Source organism: Phoenix dactylifera, chromosome 16 (assembly GCF_051530095.1).
Source record: "Phoenix dactylifera cultivar Ajwa chromosome 16, Ajwa_hap1_PhDact_Kaust_v1.1, whole genome shotgun sequence".
Lineage (NCBI taxonomy): Eukaryota > Viridiplantae > Streptophyta > Magnoliopsida > Arecales > Arecaceae > Phoenix > Phoenix dactylifera.
The window spans coordinates 12995496-13021254 of NC_143205.1; the positions used below are offsets into that span (position 1 = coordinate 12995496).

At 38.6% G+C, this 25759-nt stretch overlaps 3 protein-coding genes across 6 annotated transcripts; 2 read left to right on the forward strand and 1 right to left on the reverse strand.

Annotated features, from left to right (window-relative positions):
* The first annotated feature begins 3823 nt into the window (after nt 1-3823).
* On the forward strand, nt 3824-6848 carry LOC103695597 (hexose carrier protein HEX6-like). 2 transcript variants are annotated; one of them, XM_008776966.6, is made up of 3 exons: nt 3824-4075; nt 4171-4493; nt 5731-6848. In XM_008776966.6, the coding sequence occupies exons 1-3, from the start codon at nt 3946-3948 to the stop codon at nt 6808-6810; spliced, it is 1533 nt and encodes a 510-aa protein (XP_008775188.4). In that variant the 5' UTR covers nt 3824-3945; the 3' UTR covers nt 6811-6848. The 2 variants fall into 2 exon arrangements, with proteins under 2 accessions (XP_008775188.4, XP_088568256.2); XM_088712130.2 differs by having other exon boundaries at nt 3834-4069.
* A 1291-nt stretch (nt 6849-8139) lies between these two features.
* Nucleotides 8140-12244, forward strand: LOC103695598 (hexose carrier protein HEX6-like). Of its 2 annotated transcripts, none has more exons than XM_089927711.1 (3): nt 8140-8455; nt 8895-9232; nt 10908-12244. In XM_089927711.1, exons 1-3 carry the CDS (start codon nt 8326-8328, stop codon nt 12003-12005), a joined length of 1566 nt encoding a protein of 521 aa, XP_089783837.1. In that variant the 5' UTR covers nt 8140-8325; the 3' UTR covers nt 12006-12244. The 2 variants fall into 2 exon arrangements, with proteins under 2 accessions (XP_089783837.1, XP_038970724.3); XM_039114796.3 differs by having other exon boundaries at nt 8143-8455; nt 8910-9232.
* Nucleotides 12245-13492: 1248 nt separating this feature from the next.
* LOC103695599 (transcription factor MYBS3-like) lies at nt 13493-18816 on the reverse strand. Of its 2 annotated transcripts, none has more exons than XM_008776968.6 (3): nt 18369-18816; nt 14437-14645; nt 13493-14209 (listed from the first exon to the last, which is right to left on the reverse strand). In XM_008776968.6, exons 1-3 carry the CDS (start codon nt 18616-18618, stop codon nt 13772-13774), a joined length of 897 nt encoding a protein of 298 aa, XP_008775190.4. In that variant the 5' UTR covers nt 18619-18816; the 3' UTR covers nt 13493-13771. The 2 variants fall into 2 exon arrangements, with proteins under 2 accessions (XP_008775190.4, XP_088568257.2); XM_088712131.2 differs by having other exon boundaries at nt 14353-14645; nt 18369-18717.
* Nucleotides 18817-25759: the final 6943 nt, after the last annotated feature.

The window sequence follows — 25759 nt, forward strand, 5'->3', positions numbered from 1 at the left end:
TTATGATGCATAATCATATTTATGAAGTTGCATGAATGGACATGCATAGTTTTATGACTGGTTGGATTATTTGAAATGTTTACTTTATTACAAGCACAGATTTCAAAGCATGAATAATAACAGCACATATTTTAAAGCATGATTAATGATGAGTACGGATTTCAAAGCAAGAATAATGATAAGTACGGATTTCAAAGCAGTGATTAAAGACAAAAGGTTTACATCTGGTTTGATTATAGAAAATGCTTTCTTTATTACAATCGTTAGTTTCTTAAAATAATGCATTAGTATGAAAAATATTATGCTTGATCTGATAAGATTATGCATTGTTACTTACTGAGCTTTATAGCTCATATCCATTTATTTATGTTCTTACAGATGAATAGGAGATGCTAGGAACAAGGAGCGTGACATGCTTCAGGGTTATGGGGAAAAGAAAATGAAACATTAAATGTTGCTATTTTTAGATGCTTTGTAATCAATCTTTTATTGATGAAATAGTTGATAACATTTAAGAATATAATTGTTCATAATTGATTTGAAGTTTTGAAGTGGCTGTGTGTTATTGCGGGTAAAGGTTTGCAATAGCACGGCCGTGTCATGATCCGAATTCGGGGCGTGACAGAAAGGACAAGGAGTCACTTTGATGCTTCAAACGGACCACCTTACACGTATTTGCCGAAAAATAATCGGTAGCTAGACAGCCTGGACTTCAGTTAGAATTGGCAAAAAGAATGGAAGATTTGGAATTTGAGATTTTTTTTTCAATTATCTTGTGGGATCTATTTGTGAAAAGGCCGAATAGTTTCGGAAGAATCCCGAAGGTGCTATAATTCATAGGACATAAAAGTGCCATTCAAATAAGTTGGATCTCAGCATAAAATTTCTGCATTAACATGTGCAAGAAGAAGTCCAACGAGCATTTGTTAAAGGAGTAGCATTGGCATAGAAATGTAGAAGGTTCCATACAGAAAAAAAAAAAAAAAATAGAATTTTATGTAGGTTGAAGCCTATTTACCCAACCCATGTCAACCCAACCAATCAACAATATATACGCCAAGACCTCATCTAAAAAAAAAAAAAATAGTTGGAAAATATTATTTAAGTTCCATAATTTCATATAAATATTCAAGATTTTTTCTATGAATAACCCATAGGACTAAACACATGCCTGTGCTGGTACTTACAACTACAGTGACTCTGCATCAAGTCCCTACTAATTAACTTCTGCAAGTTGATGAGGTGACTAAGTTTGAAAAATGAGAGACGTCTTCCCATGGCTTTCAGGACTACACACAGAAACGTATTTGCGAAGCCTGACTACCTAGTAACGCTCGGTCCTCTGACCAAATGACAACGTCTACTTAAGTTCTACTTCTGCTGCTGCCTATAAAATTTTATATCACATTCATTCAGTAATTGCTCTCCCCTTCACGAACCCAAAGCACTTCTTGGAGTTGGCAAAGTCTGGAACACGATTAGAAGCATCAATGGGCCTGCAGCTCCGTCATAGTTTTATGAACTCCATGCCATGCATGACTGTGCTGATATCTTGGAGGAAGCTGCTGCTTGGATTCTGTTCTCTGCCTCAAGAGCTGGCTTCTCCAGCAGATGACCGAGACTGCTTTGTTCATGGCTTGAATGGATGGAATGATGCTCCATCTCTTAGATGCTTCTTATGCTGAATCCATCGCAGCGGTTACTGGGTTGCATCTGTTTTGTCTTCTTGCAGGTATTTCAGCTTCTTCTTCGTCCCCCCCTTTTTTTAATTGCTGGGACCTTAATTTGATTGCTGTCCCTGCTCTTTTGCTAGCTTCTCTCTTTACTGGTGGATGATGGTCCATCCTTTTCAGCACTGTTTTCTTCACCAGCGCTATTCGATCTCCTTATTGTCTCTGTGATCAGATCTTTCTCTCTGTAAATTCCTCTTTCTCCTTGTATTGAAACTCTGTTCATACTATTCTATCAATAAGCTTGGTGGCTTTGGAGGAATTACCTCATAATTAAGCCTCCATTTTCATCAAAAAAAAAAAAGTTTAGAAATAAAAAATGAGCTACGATTGTTTCTGAGTTCAGATTATTTTACTTTCTTAAGAAGAAGAGGAAAAGATAAATATATCAATCAGAATTAAGAGACGCTAACTGATAGATAGAAGTAGAGCTGTCTGGTAAACTTCTGTCGAGAGTGTGATGGTCATGCCTGCTGACTGTGAGAGCAGCCAAATTTAGTCTGTACCCTTGCTTGTTCTGCAGCGCTTCAGGGACTATGAATTCACATCCATTATAAGATTCAGCAGTTATACAGACACATCCAAGCAAAACTCCACAGACATGTTTGGTTACTTTTAGAGTGGCTTATATTTGGTTGAGCATATATTTTTTTGAAAAAGTACTGTAAAATATCTGTTATGCCCTTAACGAAGGAAAAAATCTTATCCTATTCTATCTAAAAGCTTAAGAGTATTTTTGAGGAAAAAAATTATCTTAATTCCTAGTTGATGGAAATTGAATTTTTCCATATCCCACGTGGATTTTTTTTAATAAAATATGGGCATCTTAATTTTTATGAAAAATGTCTTTGAAAATTTCAACCAAATATGGGGCATCTCTCCATTTTTCCATTGACCCAGCTTCTCTTCGCCTTTTTCTGCGAACCAACCAAACGGATCTAAAATGTGCATGAGATTTATTTGGTGCTTGTCTGCAAAATGCCAAGCACCACAAAACCCAGCCCCACCATGTGGATTCAGCTACCATCGTGATTCATACGCGCCATGATTCACGTGTGAATCTGAATCATGAGGCATGGCATGATTTACAAGGAGATGTCTGATCTTATAGATGTCCTCTTTCTGGAGCTCCGATGCTCGTTTATTTGGAAAACCTGAAAACCATATTATGTCACTGAAAAATAAGCCCCGTATAGGATTGTAGGCAGTAAAAAAAGAACTTCTCAAATCGTACGAAAAAATGGATCTTGGCAGGAAAAGGTCATTGCTGCACTTTTCCATGATGTTCGAGAAAATATGCAACAGATAATTTGGGACGGTGGTAGTATGGTCACAAAACACCAAAAATTTCATAGGAAGGAAATATCGAGTTTTTTTACAACTGTAACAACTCTATCCTATATAAATTTCCAAGATCTATCCAATCTATAGTTAATATGAGACTAAATACACACTTATAATAATGTCCAGTAGTTGCGAACGTGAACATCGGAAAGTTTTTACAAATATCAAAAAAATATGAAAGATTTCATAATTAAGCACTGGTGCAGGCTTAACTTGGGCTCTGGTATATTCAGTTGAAGCCTAAAAGTCTTGAATAAAAATATAAGTATGAAGCTCGTAGAACTAGAGAAATTATATCCAGCACGTGTGTGCACCACATATGCGGTGCACCATAGGAACAAATCGCAACGAGATGAGTATGACAGCAATCCGAGATGAGCGCACGATGAAATAGTGCCATCGAAATTGAGATGCATGCATGATTGGTGTGGTGCACCACCCATATGGCATAGGGTACAATTTTTGGTAGGACTAGGCCACAGCTATGGCTCGGGCCCATCAGAGGCTGCCTGTGCTTTATGAAGATGAACGCCGTAGTCCATTATACGTGCCCAATCGGAGTAGCTGGGACCATTTCCCATTTTTCTCCACTTCAGAACAAGATTAAAATTATAGCAAACGCCAAGTTCCATCTAGCTTCTAAAATGAAGTTGACAGGAAAGAAAAAGTTTTGGCAATATCTTCGATCCCATGGCCCACATGGTAAAGCTCGATTGCATAAATAAGTAGAAAACAAGGGAATCGAGCTTAGAAGGGGTCAAGCTTGGCTGCTCCTCCTTATCCTACAAAGCATACAGCACTAGAAAGGAGACCATAGCACCCAACACCAAACACTCGCCTCCACCTTCCCCATCTTGTCTCAGGCTAAGCCATGGCAGTCGCAGCTCCGGCGAAGAGCGAAGCAGCCCACTACAATGGAAGGATGACATCTTTTGTCATCTTCTCTTGTATCATGGCTGCCATGGGAGGACTAATCTTTGGCTATGATATTGGAAGTGCTGGTCATCTCTCTTGCTTGAAAACAAAGAAGAAAAAACCATTTTGCTTGGTTACACTACAGCAGCACTCTCATACTTGTATCTAATTCCTTTCGCAGGCGGGGTGACTTCCATGGATTCATTCTTAAAGAAGTTCTTCCCAGAAGTGTATAGAAGGATGAAAGAGGACACCCACATCAGCAACTACTGCAAGTTTGACAGCCAGCTGCTGACATCTTTCACTTCATCGCTCTATGTTGCTGGGCTCATCGCAACCTTCTTCGCCTCGTCGGTCACACGCGCATTCGGCCGAAGGCCGTCCATGTTGCTCGGCGGGGCTGCCTTCTTGGCCGGCGCAGCGCTCGGCGGGGCCGCCGTGAACGTGTCCATGGTCATCTTGGGCAGGGTCTTGTTAGGTGTAGGCGTGGGGTTTGCCAACCAGGTACGACTATATAATTTTTTCAAAAAAAATTAAATTATTCCTTTTCAAAATTAAAAATTTAGACGTGAAAAGCGATGTATGGATGTTTGTGAGGCTAGATTCTTCTCTTTTGATTAAAAATATTAGTATAACATACTGTTACCAATCATAGATGCTAATGGATCCATCACATACTCCGTTGGAAAGGTCTACAAGAGTGTGATGGCTGCCACGATAGGTTCATGAGTCCACGTCGTTGCTTGTTTTAGTCTGCAATGATGTGTATGTGGACTTCGGAGTCACATGCACTGTAGGATTGATAATTGTCCACCGCCACCCGATGAGTTGACCAGAGAACGTAGCAGATATTTTTCTTTAGATGAGCGCTTTGTTATGATCCCATACTCATTAATAAAAGAGATGCTACATGAGTTTATTATCATGAGCTAGTCCTCCTCTCAATAGCTCAAACTTTTATACTACAAGCCGGCAACAAGTGGTTTCGTAGCCAAACCTAGTTATGTAGTTCTCCACCGAGGGATACCAGGGTTAAGTAGGACCCGGGCCATAGGTAAATCCTTCTGTCTTGCTCTATATGGCAGCTTGTTAGGTCAAGCAAGTCGGCCACTTACTCTTTGCGAATTTCTAATGTAGCAGTACTGTGATGAATTGGAAAATTGTTTGGAGGAAGTGGAGAAATCACTAGGGCAGGAGAAGCCCATGGAAATCACCTTCTGAATCTACAGTGTTTCCGCAAACCCGGTTGTTAGTGTGATGATGCCTACGGGGTTCGGTCGTTAATTTGGGGCCAAAATGCCAGCTTTGTGTTTGGAAATTCATGGAATTTAGGATATACCTCACTGGTCCTCTTAACATTTCTTAATTAAATTTATAATTGCTTGTGTAAGAGCATGGATAGTCTTGCTTGTGCCCATTTCAGATTTAAAAGCAAAAGCATTCAGAGGAGAAAAAAGAAATCTCATTCTCTAATTCCCTTATTTTTACTAATTAACATTGGCCATCATCCGCAGGCCATAGAACTAGATGATAACAATACTGATACAGGGGATCAAACTGATTCTCCAAATTATAGAGAATTTGGACGACTTCTTACTTACCAAGTTGACGAAGATTTGAAGGATCAAACTGATTTGGACCCTGTATCAGTGTTATTATGACGACAGACAGGAAAAATGCATTTCATTCTTTGACAATTCCATTTCCATATTCCACACATAATTAGCTTCTTTGTATCCAGTCAGTTCCCCTGTACCTCTCAGAAATGGCACCACCCCAATACCGAGGAGCATTCAGCAATGGCTTCCAATTCAGCCTCGGCGTTGGGGCTCTCTCTGCGAACCTCATCAACTATGGCACTGAGAAGATCAAGGCCGGGTGGGGTTGGAGAGTCTCATTAGCCTTAGCAGCAGTTCCAGCTTCATTGCTGACTCTTGGTGCACTCTTTCTTCCAGAGACTCCTAACAGCCTCATCCAACGAGGAAATGATCTCAAAAAAACTAGAGAATTGCTTGAAAAGATTCGCGGAACCGTCGACGTTGACAAAGAGCTGCATGATCTGATCGCAGCCAGCAGCGCTGCCAAGGCTGTCAACCACCCGTTTCGAAGAATTATTCGACCAAAGTATCGCCCTCAGCTCGTAATGGCGATCACAATTCCATTCTTCCAACAAGTCACAGGAATCAATGTAATAGCCTTCTACGCTCCAGTCTTGCTTCGGACTATTGGGCTTGGAGAAAGTGCTGCTCTAATGTCAGCAGTTGTGACAGGAGTGGTCGGCACTGGTTCTACCTTTATATCGATGATCATGGTCGATAAATTAGGCAGGAGGGCTCTGTTCATAATTGGAGGTGTCCAAATGTTTGTCTCACAAATAATTATTGGAGTAATAATTGCGACGCAGCTCGGTGATCATGGAGGGGTGAGCAAAGGGTACGCATACATCGTATTGGTCTTGATAGGTGTTTATGTTGCAGGTTTTGGATGGTCTTGGGGGCCATTGGGGTGGCTGGTTCCAAGTGAGATCTTTCCATTAGAGATACGGTCGGCCGGGCAGAGCATTACAGTGGCAGTGAGCTTTGTATTCACCTTCATTGTTGCCCAGGCATTTCTAGCCATGCTTTGCCATCTCAAGTCTGGAATCTTTTTCTTCTTTGGAGGGTGGCTTGTGCTCATGACTCTCTTCATTTATCTGTTATTACCAGAGACCAAGAATGTACCTATCGAACAAATGGTTGGAGTGTGGAGGGAGCACTGGTTCTGGAAGAGGATTGTTGGTAATGAAGAGGAAAACAAGATGGATGATTCAAGACATCCATGATTGGTTCTAATATGAGAGGATTTAAAATGATTCTTCTAGTCCTATTTGTAATAATTCTGTATGCTAGTTTCAACACAATGGAGGATCAGGAATTATGGTTAATATTACAAAAAAAGCATTGCATGCACGGTATGGGAATACTGTCAGTTGAAAGTATCATATAGGTGAAAACTATTTGATTCAAGGCTATATAGCTATTTGCTAATACGTACCATGGGAATCGGCCCGTATGGGCCACCCTGGACGAAAGTCGGCAATACCCACCGAATTCAATTCGAAAATTCAAAAATAAAAAAGAAAAAAATGGAATCGAAACAGAGGAACTGCATTCTCCTGCCCGATCCGCCGACTGTTGAGAGAATAAACCGTGGAGTCTGGCCGGTGACGACTCCGTGAGTTGTTCAAATGGCCGCCGGCTATTGGGTCATGCACAACAGCCGCCAAGATTGCAAGCGGGTGCAATGACCGCAAGCTAACCCCATCCAAAACTCTCTATAAATCCCTCCTTCCTCTCCGTTCAATTCACCACCAAGCTCTCTCCTCCCTCTCTTTTCTTCTTCTTTGGTGGCCGCCACAGCACTTCAGCCGAGCGCCGCTGCCAAACTCCCTTCCTTCTCTCTTTAGTGCCCCGAGCGCCCTGTTTTCTTTTTTTCTCTACCATGGGCATCGCTCCACAGATCTCGCTGAAAATCCACCACCATCAGTCGAGAGTCGTCGCCTGTGCCACTGCCGGTGAGCTTCCTTTCTCCTCCTCTATTTTCTTCCCAAACCAAGCCTATTCCTCTATTTTTGGGCCAAGCCGAGAGCATTTCCTCAGCTTCTCCTCCCTTTTTGCCAGCCGCCACAGCCCTCATTGAGATGGAGGAATTGAATCTTTTTAGTGAAGTTGACTACCTAATATTACCATCAATCTTGTGCTAGTGCTGTAGGTTTTGAGTTCATGATCGTAACTAAAATTGTCAATCAATGAATACATTGTCTAGTGGGATCCTTCTCGTTGATATCGCTTTGGTGCTGCAACTAAGTACAGGGGAAAATGTTATGAGCTTTTATTGGTGTATTTAAAATATGGGCAGGATAAAATTGTAATAGGAAGGGTTAAGTTCTCCCTATCCTATGGAATAATTCTATTCTATCACTTCGGCAGAATAAAATTATCCAAATGATCCGAATTTTCCGTGGTCTTGTTTTGGCAGGATAATCCCTCATTTGGCGGCTTCTCCACTTCAAACATAAAACCTCATTCTATCTGGCTTGACCTGCCTCCAGGTCTAGGTTCAACTACTATTCCTAGCTCATCCCAAGTTGGTGGCGTGGGTTGGGATCAGACCTGAGGCCACGCATCTGAGAAAGCGAACCGGAGGGGACCGCGTTAGGCTGGTCCCTTTCTAAATGCCCAAAGTCTTATAAGTCTGCTACCTTCTTGGATTATGCCAATAAAGCCATCCCCACATCATTCATGGCCAAGTCTGCCTAAAACTTTCTTCTGCATCACAATCTTTACCAACTGAAACCATGGCGTTAAGGTTGAGTTCTAAGAGCAAAACATGCCACTACAGTGGCAGAGTCACACCCCTTGTGATCCTCTCTTGCATGGTTGCAGCGACAGGAGGAATTCTCTTCGGCTACGACCTCGGGATCTCAGGTGTTTGTTTTCCTCTGAAGTTCTGTTCTTCTTCGTTAGAGTTTTTTTTTTTCTTTTTTCCCCTTCTTAATTATAATCTCCTACTAAAACTTTCAATCCCAATATCCCACAGCTTAATTACCTATCATTTGTCACTCTCGTAGGGTTCTTTCTAATTCTTCTAAGATGGTCCTACAGCTTGTAGATATTCGATTTCTGTTCTATAACTGAAGCAAAGCAGCTCGCGCAGCTGAACTCCAATATCTCTCCTTCCTTCTTCTTTCTTTTTTTTTTTTTGTTTTTTTATTCGTTTTCCTATATTCATGCGTTCATGTATTTGTTCTTTTCATTGGATGGAATTGCCTTATCTTCTTTTTTTTTTAAAAATAATAATAATAGTATTATTTGTGTGAAAATTTGCCCTTTGGCTCAAAACTTGTGTGAAAATTTTATGAAATAGCAAAAAAATTTCTAGGTGGGGTGACTTCGATGGAGCCTTTTTTAGAGAAGTTCTTTCCAAAGGTGCATGCCAAGATGAGAGGGGACTCACGTAATAGCAATTACTGCATGTTCGACAGCCAGCTCCTAACGGCATTCACATCATCGCTATATATTGCGGGCCTCTTTGCATCATTGTGTGCTTCATGGGTCACACATGGATTTGGCCGCAGGAGATCCATGCTTCTCGGCGGGGCCTCTTTCTTGGCTGGAGCTGCCGTCGGCGGCCTCGCACTTAACATTTACATGCTCATCATAGGCCGGATCCTGCTCGGAATCGGCATCGGTTTCACTAATCAGGTTAGATTTATAGGTTGCTAGGAACATTGATATCTGACCATGAAATCCGCTCTCTTCTAATTCTACTTCAATCTCACAACCATCTATAAAGTGCCTAATATATAAAAAGTTATATCCTACACTATGTGCACCACGTCACTCTTGCACCCTAAAATTAGCCTGAGTCCCGTGATAAGGCGAGAGGGCAACAATCCAAGACGAGCCGCATGGAGCCCACAAGAATGAAAATTCTGATTGGTGTGGTGTACAGATGATATGGTGCACATAGTGTAGGATATAATTTTTTCTGGGTGTCAGTATATTTTAGCCCGGCCGGAATCCATTTGTGTGACTGCTAAGGACTGGTGATCCCAAGAGATACTCTTCAAACCAGCCACATCTCATGGACCTTGGAGTACGCAATCCTTTCATCAATCATTGCAGGAGTGTTGATTTATCACCATAAGGTCACACTCAAAATTGACTAAAGATATTTTTGCAACAATGAGACTTGGCCACCAAACGCACACATGATGCATAAATGCTACCTATCACCGCCACCTTTCGTTTTTTTGGAGGCCAGCCATTGGATGTTTGTGTCTGTCATGTGGCGATCGACGTGGCTAGCTGACAAACCAGCCAAATACAACACAAGTTGTGTCTTTTTTTTCTTCCAAATGCTGCATAGATATTCCAGTGTGAGCATTGTATTTGATGTCTGTTTTGCCTCTTGTGAAGTCATCCTGCTTTCTTCTGCATGGCACCACGCCTAAATATATAAATACCAGGCCGGATTCTATGCATGGGTGGCTGTAATCTGACTTGAGTAGACAGAATGATCATTTATGTTCGTCGCAATTATATGCACATGTCCATGAATAACTTTTCCTGAAAAAATACCTTAGCTTTTTTTTTTTAATTTTTTTACAAGGTAATCCATGGATATGTGCGAGTGTACAGATGATCTTATGTTTAGCTGCTGAAAGATTCTTTTTCATTTGATAATTTCTTGATGCATGGGAATTATATTTCTGAAAATATTTAAATTTTGTATGCAAATAATTGGACATTATAATTCCTCAAAAAATTTTATGATTTCCTCAAAAACATTTGGAAACTGTAGATCATTATGAACACTGTAGATAGGGACACTAAATAGGCTAACCGTCCATGAGCACCTTATATATGTTCGGTCTGAATTTTTGTTTTCTAACTTAGCCATCAACTCAAGCTCGGTTAAGCTTTGCCAATCTCAGTTGATATGCAATTACAACATGATTGAGTTTGAATTATGGTCAAAGAAGTATAAAAATATAATGGTTACTGAATATCAATATATTTTATGTAAAGAAGAATGTATAAATGTCACCAAAATATTGAGATCTAACAGTAAAAACTGCTTCAAGTTTGTATATGGCCCTTAGAGGACCTCCGCCCTTGCCAGAATCTCCACCTGCTGTTCATGAACTACTGGATTTTGGCTTCAGATCAGCCTGATTATTATAATGAGCTTGGTTCCTTTACACCCCTTAATGTATATTCCGATCATCCATGAGATGTGCTGTAGGATTAAGCTAATGTTTTTTCTCTTTTGTCTTTTTTAATTACAATATGGATTAACTAGGTTGGTTAGGTCCTCTTAACATTCTCCTATATACTCTCTCAACTTAGTAGGTCTTCTCTATATATTCTGCAGTCTGTTCCATTATACCTCTCAGAATTGGCTCCACCACGCTACCGCGGATTACTCAACAATGCATTTGAGGTCTTTGTTGGGTTGGGAGTCCTCTTTGCAAATCTCATCAACTATGGAACTCAAAAGATACACTCAGACTGGAGTTGGCGAACCTCCCTCCTCCTAGCTTTGGTTCCAGCAGCCTCTTTAACTCTTGGCACTCTCTTCCTCCCGGAAACCCCTAATAGCCTCCTCCAACGCAATGAGAACCTCCAAGAGGCAGCAGAGATACTCAAGAAAATGCGAGGCACCGCCGACGTGCAAGACGAGCTCAACGACATGATTGCAGCGGCCAACATTTCAAAGACCGTTCGCCATCCATTTCATACTATCATGCAACGTAAGTATCGACCGCAGCTCGTAATGGCGATCGCGATCCCGTTCTTCCAGCAAGCGACGGGAATTAACGTGATAACCTTCTATGCCCCGGTCATCTTTCGGATTATCGGTCTTGGAGAGAGCTCTTCCCTCATGTCGACGGCGATCACCGGAGTGGCTGGTACCGGTACGGTCATCGTGGCGATGATGATGGTTGATAAATTCGGCCGGCGTGCGTTGTTTCTTATTGGAGGAGTTCAAATGATTGTCGCCCATGTAATGGTGGGTGCAATAATGTTGACACAGCTTGGAGACTCAGGTGGAATGAGCAGAGCCTATGCATACATGGTCTTGGCTCTGTCATGCGCATTCGTTGCTGGTTTTGGGCTGTCTTGGGGACCATTAGGATGGCTAGTACCGAGTGAGATATTTCCATTGGAGATTAGATCGGTAGGGCAGAGCATTGTGGTAGCAGTGGGCTTACTATTTGCCTTCATTCTAGCTCAAGCCTTACTTACAATGCTCTGCCATCTCAAGTCTGGGGTTTTCTTTTTCTTTGGAGGGTGGGTTTTAGTGATGACCATATTTGTTTATCTGCTGCTGCCGGAGACAAAGAATCAACCTATCGAGCAAATGGATAGAGTGTGGAGGGAGCATTGGTTTTGGAAGAAGGTTATTACTGATGCTGAAGAGAGAAGAAACATGGATGCGACTGATATTGTAACAAACTCACATCTGTGAGATAATTCTCGATGTATCCCAACAAATCTTTAGCAAGATCTGTTCATTTACCATCATCGCCGATTGAAAAAGAAAAAAAAATTGCATTATTTTTCGCGTTCAGCCTCAGTTGACTTTCTTATGAATAATCTAGAATTTATATAAACCGGGCAAATGTAAGTCCTTCAACTTAGCAGTTGAGAGTTGAAACAGAGCTGAATAATTTGTAAGCAGGCAATAAATTGTCCACGTTCAAGAAATGTAAATATGTCCTATGATTGCTATTTTAGGTGCATTAATCTAATCTGAGTTTTACTAAATGGTCATTCAATTGAACCAATCATGATCTCTTTTGCAGGTGAACTGTTATTTGAATCTTAACCTGTCCATGCAACATGGATATACATAATCGACATGAGACTAGATATATGCTGGGTGTCGTCCAAATCTATTCAGATCCACCATAAAAACCATGATCAACTCATAGTCGCCCTCAAAAGACCCATGCTACACCTCCCTTAGTCCAATTAGACCATAGGCTGGGTAATTTGATAGAATTTGTAGTGACCCAAGATCTCACTCAAAAATTTAGCCAAGGAGATGTTATCTGAATTCCTTGGCCCTATATAAATACTCAAGATTTTTCCATCTTATAACTCACAAGAAATTAAATATATGACTGCATGGTTCCTCACAAACTAGATGTCCTAAAATCACAGTTGCTTGCATGCATGGTTCGTTGACACATATACGTCTATGCATGCACATTTGTTAATAGTCCAGTGCCTTCTTCATGAAGACCGACTAGCTAGAAGAGCAGGGCTTTCTTGAAGATTGGGGTTAAGATGTGCAACTAAGCTCCAGTCTTTCGGAAAGGCTTGCCTGCCAGATTGTGACAATGGAAACCTATAACGGCAAGGAAGGAGAAATTGGCAAGCCGAATAGAGAAAAGCCAGCAGAAAGCTATTATCAATGCCCAATGTTGATGCAACATCGTGAAGGTAATTTTGATGCAACATCGTGATGCTCAAAAAGAAAGGTTCAAATGAGTGACGAGAAAAATTTAGCAGCAGCAATTCAGAAAGAGAGGAACAGAGATATTTTTAACATGGCAAGAGGCATTAAAGCCTGCAGAACATCCACATGTTCTGTATTACGTCAGCCTGACCAAAACCTCAATGAACCAAAGAAAATTTGAAACAAGAAAGAAAATAGGTTGACAACCACGGTAGAGTTCAGAACTGCCTACTGACAAAGTTAGCATATCATAGAAAATGTTAAGCTCAGTTAACTAAGGAGATAATTAAAGCTAATATCAGTTTATGAGATGACAAATATAGCAGAGATGCATGCTTTTTCTTTCTTTTCATTTTATTGTAGTTGCAGAATTTGAAAGTGAAGTATGCCAAATAATATGAAGTCTAGCCCCAACTACCGAGAAGGGGGAAAAGAGAGCAAATTTGCAGAGAGCTAAAATCATTTCGGATAATAGGATCAGGGTCGTGACCTTACAGAAATCAAGAAATCATTCCTTAAAAACCAAAATTGCAGTCATTATTAAGAAAAAATCAACAATACGTTAGCCACTTAGATAATCAAGTGCCACGTCATAACTCCACTATACAACACTATATAGTACACTAAAAAAGCTAGTCAGGATTGAAGTTTATTGATCCTGTATAAACAAAAAGACCTTGTATCACTGGGGTCACCTCCAGTTTTGGGGTGCTTTCTTAATGCGGGGTCACTAGACTGCATGGATCAGGCTCGTACTTGAATCCACCATTTTAGGGAGCTTGAGCATGGAAAGCAGATTGTCTATCCGACCCGCCGGGCAGCTTTAATGACAATGATGACGGCCCTGCTTCGCCATTAGATTCTCCTAAGCTCAGTGCTGACATGCCCACAAGTTCATTGACATTGATGGGAGTCTTCGAATGCATTGCTGTCGGTTTAACAATTTCATGTGTCTTTTCTGAGGTAATTACTTCTCTGTAACCTGATGGACATGAAAAAGGAAATGGAAAGAATGGCGAGGAATAAGGAGAGAACCATGGATAACTGCATGGCAAACTTTCTGGCTTCAGAACAGCTCCCTCTCCATCATTTGAATTCGAATCCATTGACTTGCATTCCTCATCCCGAGCTGGAGTTGCTGGCGGTGGGTTGTTGCTTTGTGCTTCTGGTTCTTGGGAGTCCATGGGGTAAAATTGACCATCAGCAGGCTGAGAAAAAACATTGCATAACACTCTTTTATTGACGAACAAAATGAAACAATACACAGGATGGTGTATGCGTGCTCATGTATGTGCATACATCCACAATATATATACAGAAATATATGTGGAGCAGCATGCATATAAAGTACCTGGGCAGTACTTTCTTTACAAAAAAGGCGAAAAGGAGCATAATATCGTATCATTTCCACAGTAACAGAGAGAGAGAGACTAACTTCATTGGGTACGATATCAAAAAGGCTGGATCTTCTCTTCCTTTTACTGGCATTGGTTTGACGGATAAAATATTTTTGAGCATGGCTGGCAACTTGAGTAGCTGTCCTCGTTACTACAAAGTTACGAGATATCCCTCGCCAATCACCTTTGCCAAGCTTCTGCAGTCCAAATAAAAACATTCTGTGCTCTTCTTCAGTCCATGGAACTCCTGCAAATTCAGCATCATGCAAAAGATATAAAGCTGAGCTATTAAAAAGATCAGCAGTGTCACAATTTCAGTAATTAAAGACATATGCCACTTGATAAAATTGCAGAAGATAAAATAAAATGGTTGTTATATTTCATTTTTGCATTTTAAAAATAAAAAAGAGTGAAATAGTAAGCATTCAAAGAGTTATAATCCATTTGTAATTAATAAGTTTCTTGTGGAGAGGAAGTGTAGTTTTAGTATAGATTGAGACACATTATGCATTATTAACATGTTATTTATTTTCAAAAATAACTCAACGGACAAGGCCTTGCTAGTTTCAAACTCATAAACTTTTTATCCTTAACTTTAAGTTAGTTAGGCTCTTTAGCTCATTAAGAAGAGAGAATTGTCTACCAGAAATACTAAACATAATCATGCTAATGCAATCTAGTTATTATTTTCTGCATCCTAAAGAACCAGAAGATATAATAATACAATTGAATTAATAAAATAATATACAATCAATTTGACACAGCTAGGTCTCACTTTGACCTTATGAACACTTAAAAAAAGCAATTGACTGATAATGAGTGCACATTGTGCAGATGATTTAAACTATTAACAAACAGAATAAGAAGAAAAGGAGAAGAAACAGGTGCTGGTGGCAGGTTATCAAAAAGATCATTTCTGTTGGATCACCTCCTTCTAACACAATAGCTGAAAGTTGTAGGTCTAGCTAAGATATAGTAAATAACGATATGGCCTAATCTTACACATTGTTTGGATTGGAGAACTGAAGAGAAGAGAAGAGAAAGTGAGTAGAGAAATTGAATTTCTCATTTGGTTATTAAAAGAAGGGAATAAATGGAGAGAAAAGAAGAGAGATAGCGGGAAATCATTTCTCTCCAAACACAATTCTTCTCTCCAAACATGGAGAAATTTGAAGAGAAAAAAATAACAGACAGTTCATCTTTTGAACAAGTTTGTTTACTCATCTTTCGAACCACAACTGGACAGTTCAAATAAATTTCTCTTGTTTTCTCACTGGTGCACCCAAAAGAGATTTTTTTCCTTCTTCTCCTCTTCTCTCCTCCTTTTGCTCTTCTTTCCTCTTCTCTCCATTCTATCCTTATTTGCAGAATCCAATCGTCCACCAGATACCCTAATGATCGTTTATTGACAAGCTCCTCTCTGTTCACCCTGTTGCTTCACAACACAAAACATAAAAAATCAAGTAATATAAGAAATTTTCATCCTTCAACTCTAGACTTCCCATCAGTGCCTAAGCAAACTTGTTTTAGAAACAACTTCCAATGACCATCCAAACTGTGTGTATCTTAATGTTCTGTGTTTCAATAATCATGTTGTTTCAAATGCATTTCAGAGAGTTATTGTAATATTAATTATAGCTTCAGTAGGCAAAGACTGACTCAGAGTACTTCAAATAAATGCAAATCAATTCCCTATTTTCTATGTAACTAAAAATCCTATATCAATACTGATTTTAAGCACTAGATTTGATATACCACATTTACTAATATATATATATATATATATATATTAGAGAAACAAGATCTCAAGAACAAACTAGAATCATTACTAATCATATTCTACTAGCTCTATCAATATCCTCCTTATTTGTCAATGGAAGAGATAGATGGTTGATTAGCTTGTGGACCAAGGGGGCATGCATTTAGATTCTCTGCCAAAAACTTCACGTTTTTTTCTCTCAGTAGATAAACTTTGTAAAAGACTAATAAAAGAGAAAAATAAATCCCACTTATACAAATGTAAGTAAATCGATATTAGGATTGGTAGCTCATGCACCAACATATCTCTTTGTAAATATTAAAAATGAACACAGATATTGAAAAAGCGTAACAACCCTTCATATTATAAGATGGTATGAAATGCAGCCAAGAATTAACAGATAAGTCCAAACTCAACAGCCCACAGATATTCCAGAATCATGGTGATAAAATGCACATAATAATAAGTCACCTCAAAAGAATATCAAAATCAACATCACAACCAAAATACATTATCTTTAAGTGCCTCTAGTAATCTTCTCCACAAATTACGCTCCCATCAAACAATTAGTAATTACTTTCAATAAAGATATCACAAAGATATACTAGCAAAACATATCTACAATCTCCACCACCTTTCCAATTGAATTTGTTTATCTTCAAGAAATGTAGAAATTGCTAGGTCTCTTTCCTTAACAATGTAATGTCCAATATCTCCCTAATTATATTCCAATCACCATAACAAACTGTCCAAGAAAAAGAAAAACACTGTAACGATCTCCAGTTAAACAAGTAGACAGAGAATAATTTCAAATTGATCTCTGCACATATGTATTCAACTTAAAAGTTCAGTAATGGTTGCATGCCATCATCTTTCACATATGACAAACAAAAGAAAACTTGGGCTTTCCAAGCAAATCTCAAAGTTATACTAATCACTGCACCAACAATTAAAGTCAAATTCACGTCTTAAAACCTTCTTCCTACACTATACCAACATCATGCCCAGCACTAGCTAAACATCTTAAAAGTAGATCAACCCTCTAATTCGATCATACTAAAAACCTGTCTCAACACTCTAATGCAACCAAGGTGAAGACACACCAACACAAATGGAAAGAAGTTATTAAAGAACAGGAGTAGGGGGGGAGGGAAAGAAGTTATTAAAGAATAGGAGTAGAAGGGATAGAATTTAATATTTAATTTGTAAGTCTTACTTGGAGAGTTGCTCATACCAAAAATGAGAGAGAAAATTAAAAGCCCTTAATGTGAAAAAAAGTTTATGTTCCCAACAAAGGCTTCAGTGGCAAAACTTCATAAGAGTATAAAGATGGTTCAGTTATATCAAAATATTTCAAATAACTTTTCCCCCCATATTAATTACTTCCTAGTAGATTTTATTAGAAGTTTCTTTGTCATTACAGAATATAGAAAAACATTAAGAATGACATTGGAGAACAGGACACAACTGAGTTTTCAATACCTATTATTTTGCAAACTAAACCCAACTAAAAGTAACACTTTAATGATACGCTGCCTCTCACTCCAAGTCAAAAGCAAATCATCATAGTCCTCCACCCTGACTAGTCCGTTATTCTCATCACAACCTACGTTTCCTTCGCCATCATACTGCTCTGGTCATGCATACCGAGAATTTGATTTGATGAAAAGGAGATACTTTGGTCTTAAAGAAAAATCACGTTCTTCAGATAGATGCTTCCCAAGAAAAGCAACTCCTAGTCACATCACCCTGTGCTACAATCGAACAGTAGACCAATACTAAACCATTTGATTTGCCAGTAAGTGTGGGAACAGAACTACATATAAGTATCATACCCAAAACTATCGATACAGATCCTATTTGCACAAGCTGCATGCAGTACAAGAACCTGCAAGTATAGCGCATCCCCGGATCGCCACATAGGAACGGTACTCAAGTTCAAATAAACCACAAACGACATATTGTTTAACTAAAAGATCACTATTTGCTAACATAGCATCTCTTTTCAGCTCAAGAAAGTTCAAAGTCCACAATCTTCCACAGCAACCCAAAAGCGAGAAACAAGAAGATCAAACCTTTCCGAAACACCCAACACAATGATTCAATCCCCGCACATCCTCTCCCAGAAAAGTCCAACCTTTATAACAGATTGGAAGAACTGAAACAATACTAGCATAGAACTTAAAACAAAAGGAGAGACAAAGGCGTAACCTTTCTTGCGCTCGCGGCTGCCCTGGGGGAAACCCTCGGAGGCGTAGCCGTCGGCGGCCCCGTGGTCGGCGGGGAGGCCGTCGGCCGGGGATCCGGAGCCGGATCCGGCGTAGTGGGCGATGTTCCCCATGCTCGCGCTCTTGCGGATGGAGCCATCGGCGATGCGGACCCCGAAGAGCCTGACCCCGCGGTTGGGGCACGTCCGCGAGTTGTGCCCGCCGTTGCCGCAGAGCGAGCACCTCCTCATCATCTCCCGTCCCCCTCTCAATCCCCGGAGACCGATCCGACCATCGTCCCGGATGGGGGGGGGGGCGTGGGATTTATAGGGCTGGGCCTAGATGGAAAAAGATCTTACCCTAAATTTGGGTTGGATCGGGATTCGAATCCCTCTGGGACAAGGAGAGGGAGAAAGGTAGAAACGAAAGAGCCGCGAAAGTTTAGCTCCTTCTTTCTTGCCATCATATAAACATAAAAAAATAAAAGGATAGGGAGGCAAAGTCGGCGGAGTATACTGTCCACGTGGCAGGGTATTCACAAGGCATATACACGGATTAGGTGCATCGTGTGAACGGTTGAAATTGTCTTTTCCAGATTAGCCGGGCGATTGCCTTTTGTTTAAAATATTACGGATACGGAAAGAATTGGATTGAGCATTTGTGCTCTACGAATCAAAGTATAAGCCTTGGTGTGGATTGGCTTTTCTTTTTCTTAAGAGTTTATATTCGTTTATATTTATTTTTTTATTTAAATTTATCTAAATATAGATAAAATTTTGAATATTCGATTAATATCCATATTCAAATCAGCATGGTAAACTGATTTGTATCCGAATATCCGATTCTATTTATAACCCTATTTAATTTTATATAGTATTTATGAACTATTAAGGAAAAAAAAGTATAATCACGTTGACATCACATTACCTTGATTCACAATCAATTTGATAATACCTTAATTTTGTGATTGTAAAGTTTAATTATTCGATTTATATCCATATTTATATCTATTTCCGATTTGTGTCCATATATATCCGTTTAAAATAAATATAGATATAAATTTTTGCATCTGAGTTATATTATATTCGTCAAACAAAATAAATATGGATAAGGATAAATTATTATCCAATCCATATTTGATTCGATTTCAACCCTAAATCCAAAATTTTATAACTTTATATTATTCAATATTATATTGTATTATATTATAGTGTATTGTACTCCACTGTATGTCTATGTTATGTTCTCCTATCTCCACCGTGGTGGTCTCCACAACCTCGCCGGCAGCTATGCCCATAACCCACTCCTCTTCTACCCTATCGTTGCAACCCTCTCCCTCCTCCACCCCAACGGTCCTATACTCAATCACCTCTCCGTTGCCGAGCCAGCTGAGAGGCCCATGCCATGCCCTTTTACCATGACTACTACCCCCTCCAGTGCCATCCTCATCTTCCTTGGGCGTCTACGTGAACTACAGTCTTGATGAGGACTACCGAGCATTTGACCAGGGGGTGTTTGCATGAGGCTTGAGCAATGGAGCAGGGTTGCAGTGGTTCTAATCTTTGGGGACTTTGTCTGAGGTATGGTTGAGCAGACAATTGTGAGGCTGGGCAGTGGAGGAGAGAGAGAGCTTGGGGGTAGAGAACGAGGAGATCAATAAAAAATCGAAGATAATAAAAATACTAGTTACCGACCAATAATCTCTTATTTCCCATAACCCCCATCAACTGATGATTCAGATTAAGTCTCATATTCTACTAGAAAAATAAGAAATAAAGTAGCAATACGTGTGGCTTAAAACTGAAATCGCGGAGAGATTGGGATAGGGTTAAGCTAATTCTGATAATTAGGGGTGTTAGCATGATTTTAGAGATCATGTAATAACTTTTCGTAAATTTTTTTTAACATGATTCTGTATCAGCTTGTATTATTTTACTTTGTTAGTATGATCTTTTTAGAGTGGCAACCTATATCAACCCGTAATATTTTTTTTATTAACATGATCTAATATTAGTTTGTATTATATTTCTTTATTAGAGTTTGTATATTAGTATATATAACTTCTGAGATGTACCAAATGTAAGAAAACAAAAATATAAAAAGTCATCTCTCTCTCTCTCTCTATTGTTTTTATCTTCTGCTATAAATATTTGAACATTGTATTAAAGTCACCGATCACCTAATATGTCGTCGTTGTCTCTTCCGCCTCTATTATGGCCGTGTTGCCGTGTCTAGAAGCCTTGATGATCCCTATTGTTGATTTATCGATGCTTGTTTTCTGGTGAATCAACATATGAATATTCTCTATTTGTGATGGATCTGCAGATCTTTTATTTTCTGGTAAATCAACATCCTCAAATCTCATATTCACTAGTAGATATGTAGAAACTTTGTTTCCTAATAGATTAACACTCGAAGATTCTTTATTTTTTGATGGATCTGTTACAATATATAATATCACCATGAAGGTTTTGATAGACTATAATATAATTTATTATATTATTATATTACATTTCAATAATAATTTTTTTAAAAAAATTGTTTCCTACCTATAATGCGGGTTATATGCTAGTATATATGCTAAAATGGAAGCTCTGCTTATGCAGAGCTCTTCATTTATCACATGGATACCTATATTATTAACGTTATTAACAGAGCTCTTTCTTTTAGATAATAAGTAGGAATCTTACTCAATATGGAGCTTTATCAAAATGTAATAATGTAATATCATTAATAAGAAAGGAAACTTTTTATTAGTACTACTAAATTAATAAAAAATTAATAATATTATTAATAAATATATTTGCTTAATATATGCTGGTGTTAATGAAAAACACTTTCCATTAGTCACACATGCTCTGCATGGGCCATTAGATTATATTAATACTTTATTAATTTCTATTATATTTTTATGATCATGTTTTTCCTTAAAAGTGAAGGTACAACAATTAATAACCCTACTATATTTTATTAAAATATCCCATGGATGTAATATTTTTATTTCTTGTTATGGTTGGAGAAGAAGAAGAACCCTGGCTAGGCTCCGTTGCATCCTGTTAAATGGTCCAGTTTCTGAACCATTTAATTTCTATGCAATACGTTGGTTGTATTAGATAGAATGATACTCTATAAAATAAAAATAAATGTGACCTGCCACACTTGCTTTCAAATTAAATATGAAATCCGGTGCAGTACCTTTCCACATGAAGAAGATAATTTCATGTCCCTTTTAATCTCCCGTATATCCAATTTTTCTTAGTTATGCTCCCGTTTCTTCATCCCTTTTTCATATTTATTCTCTTAGTCATAAGCACTAGTCTTTGTAATAAATATGTAAACACTATTCATTACTATTGTCGTTATTGTTTCACGGAAAAATTAAGCAAAAATCTTATTGCTTTTGTTAAGTAAATAAAAAAAAAATTACGAAAGAAAAGAAAAATAGAGAAAGGTAAAAGAACATGTAAAAAAAAAAAAGGATCAAGAAGAGTAGGGAGACAACTAACAAGATACCAGATGTGAGGGAAAGGGAAATACTAGAGGATTGATTCATCATGAATCCGAACTTAGAATAAAAGAGGAACTATCTTGGAGATCCAAGAATTAGAGCTTATTCTTGGCCAGTTTTTCATGAGATACAGTAGGGCCTCGCCTAAAATGGCCAACAAATGTATTATTTAGGTTCTTTATTTCTTTATAAATATTCAAGATCTTTTTAGCCTATAACTAATGTGGGACTAAACATACGCCCATACGTGCTCTCACATTCTTCATTGTTTAAATCTTAGTATTTTTATCAGACCAAGGGTCCAAATCTAATCAAATTCAATTAGAAATATCATGACTGGCTCGTGATCAGCTCTAAAAAGACTCGTGCTACAGCTCCTGATCTATATGGGCCATGAGTTAAGTCTACTCTGATAATATCTATAATGATTCAGGTGCACGGATAAAAAAGCTACCTTGAAGGTATTATTCAGCTTCTTTAGTCCTATATACATATCCAAGATCTCTCATGACATATGAATGATATAGGACTAAATATATGCCTGCATGAGTCCTCACAAATAGGTGAGGTTCTAGGTCATTAGAACATCAAAAGGAGTTGTAATATCATTTTTAAAAAGCCACTTCTTCCTATCCATCCAAAAAACCAACAGACTAGCCACCATAGCAAAACATTCCAATCTCCATTCTTTCTTATTGGATTTTCACACCCATATTTTTTTGCCCAGTTTTTCATGAGAAACAGTACACTGTCCAGCACTCAGCAGGAGTTGTAGTTTCATTTTCAAGAAGCCACTTTCCTGTTTATCCAGAAACACAAACTGCAATAGCTGCAATAGCAAACCATCCCGATCCCCATTCACACCAGAATTTATTGCTAGAAGGGAGTAATTGTACACCAAACTTAGATAAGAAGTAATTTCCATATTTTCTTGGCAAAAAGAGCACGTATAAAAGTGGCTGTCAACCGATTCATCTGCCCTGTGACACATAGCATAGGAAACTGGGCTGGCCAGCTGCAGTTTCTAAGGTTTTTAAGTGGTAAAACTTTTCCTTAGCAGAACTAAAAATATCTGTCCAGTGGGGGGCATTTCCAGATTAATTTAGCCAATGGAGAAGAGACTCCACTATGAGAAATCATTCCACAACTATTTTTACTGAGAATGTCTGATTGCTGTTATCCCAGTGCTGCATAACCATCTATCCATAAGTGCAGCCTCCAATTAAGCAAATTCAAAGGATTCAGAATTCTAGTCATTGTCCTTATTATACATAATTTATCTAAGACACCATCAAGTTTGATGAAAGCAGGTTTAAACAGACTTTGCTGCTGGTGATGATAATAACAATTCAGTCAGTCTTCTTTTTTTTTTCTTTTTTCAGAAGAAGAATTCATTCAGTCATTAATTTGACAAACTGAAATTTTCATCCACAAAAATCATTGTTTTCTCATTCTCATTGTTGCCACTCACTTCTTCTTTCTTTTCTGTCAATCATCGAGAGGTTGGGATTGGAATAATTTCTGGGCCAATATGACAATTTTGCTCTGAAATTTTTCACCAAAGAACTTGGTATTTACAACTTCCTCTAGTACAGTTTTTGGCACAAAAAGCTTTTTATATCTCTAGTTTATTTACATTCTTTCTAAACTTTGTGCAGATTCTGTAAGAAAATATAAAATATATAAATAAATCTACCTCTTTCTATCAGCTTAAGCTTTTAGGAAAAGTGGTGATTTCAACTTGGTATCAGAGCAGAGGTCCTGAGTTCGAACCCTGTCTCCGCACTCTTTAACCCCATTATTAAAAATTTCACATGTTGGGCTCGCCCATTAAAGGAAAGTCTGGCTCACATGTGAGGGGGAGTGTAAGAAAATATAAAATATATAAATAAATCTACCTCATGCTATCAGCTTAAGCTTTTAGGAAAAGTGGTGATTTCAACTGATTCCATATCTTTTAGATTTTTTTTTCTTCTGAATATTGCCCCTAACCTTGTATTTTGCCGACGCCGTGCTCATGACCGATCAAGAATAAATCACTTAGCATTAGACCAGGCTCACTGGTTGCTTTGTGTACTCAATAATGTCATGTTGCTGTTGACAATTGTTGTATGTCAGTTATCATGACAAGGTGTAGCTAAGCAAACTTGCAAAACCATATAGACACAAAGAACACAAAGCCATGCAGGTTTTGCAACAACCAAAAATTCAACCACCGAATTCAGAAGACCATGCAGATGCATGATCAACTATATCCAAGATGTTGACTGCCTCATAACCCTGATCAACAAGCTCCTGAAAACCATTAGGAAGAATTAATGAGAAGTATATATGGCTGGCACAACATATGACTCTCAAACATAATTAATTTCAAATGTCCCCCATAGAGCAGCAACAACAGAAATCCTGATCTGAATCAATTCTCATATCTATCTGTGAACCCAAATTATTGAGGGGAAAAGGATCATACAATTCTGACAAGTGATATGATAAAAAAAAACACCACATTCTGTGAGAGATTCCTTCTTGAAAGAAACCAAATGATTTTATTTGACTGCATTTTATGAAACCGTGCTGCCAAGAATACTATTTTTTAATTACATATTCTAGGCCCCTGTGTTTGGTGATAAGAGATGATAGAGACAAGAAATAACATAAAATAAGACTGGATAACAATTAAGACAGCTCGACATCAATTAGGTGATCTTTCAAAGGAGGAAAAGAGTATGAGGCCTTGCTTCTTCTGCAAGCCAATATCTTGTGAAAATGTGAAATAAATTTACCACATATATAAGCTAGGACCTGTTAATAAAGTCACATCTATGCTTATGACAAGTCAAATTTGATAGTTTCTTTTATCCAAAAATTTTTGTTTAAGGTTCAATGGAGATCATCCCAATGACACAGAAACCAATGAGAAAGCTCCAAATCTATTCCTCTCATTAATAATGTACATAAAATAGTATAAAGTACAGAGGACCAACCTGCCAAAAAGTTGAAATGTTTGAGGAAATGATTAGATATGGTAAAACAGATAGCATGAAAGATTAAGTTAAATTTGTAAAAGCATCTATCAGTTTTTGGAAAGAATGGAGACTATCAATATAACACTGTCATCCAAGAATTGAATCCTTCAGCCATTGAATCTTGAGCAGGAAGAGTTTGTGAGATGTGATATTGGAATTGTGCATCTGGGTTGTACCTTTGACCCTCATAATTGCACCATGCCGGCGATTAGTTGTTCTGATTGCCAAGCTTCGGCAGCTTCACTCAACAATAACCAGCAGGCTATCAACATATCCAGCCATTTGCAGCAATTTGGCAAGGCTAGAATCTACAATTTTGATGTTGTTAAGTGTGTCTTGAATTTCTTGATCCACCCTGCTCTACGATGCCATTCAAGAAATTTAGAGAAGCTCGGCTACGAGCATGGGGTGCACATGCTAGCTGCACAGGTCGCGGGTCCTATGCGCACAGGTTATGGGACCGTGCGGGGAGCCTGTGCTGGCTGCACGAGTCATGGCTCCAATGCGCAGAGATTTTAGGACCCAAGCCAATATTTTTTTATATCTATCTCTTTTTGTCTCGTTAGAAAAGTTTGATACTGGGTATACTGGGATTAGGGTTCTATTGAGAGGCAGTTTTATTCTTGTCCTCTATTCTTTTGATTGTAATAGAATCTCTTCTCCATCCTTGCTTGTGGATGTTGGCTTGTGATTGGTCCACATAAATTTGTGTGCTGCGTTTTATTTTTTTCTCTATCTTCTTGAATCTCTTTATTCTTTTTCGGTTTCAGTGAGATCCGTCACAACAGATGTTATGACATTAATGTAGTCATTGTAATTATTGCAGGCACAAATCTCAGCTACAAGCATGCATAGCATGAG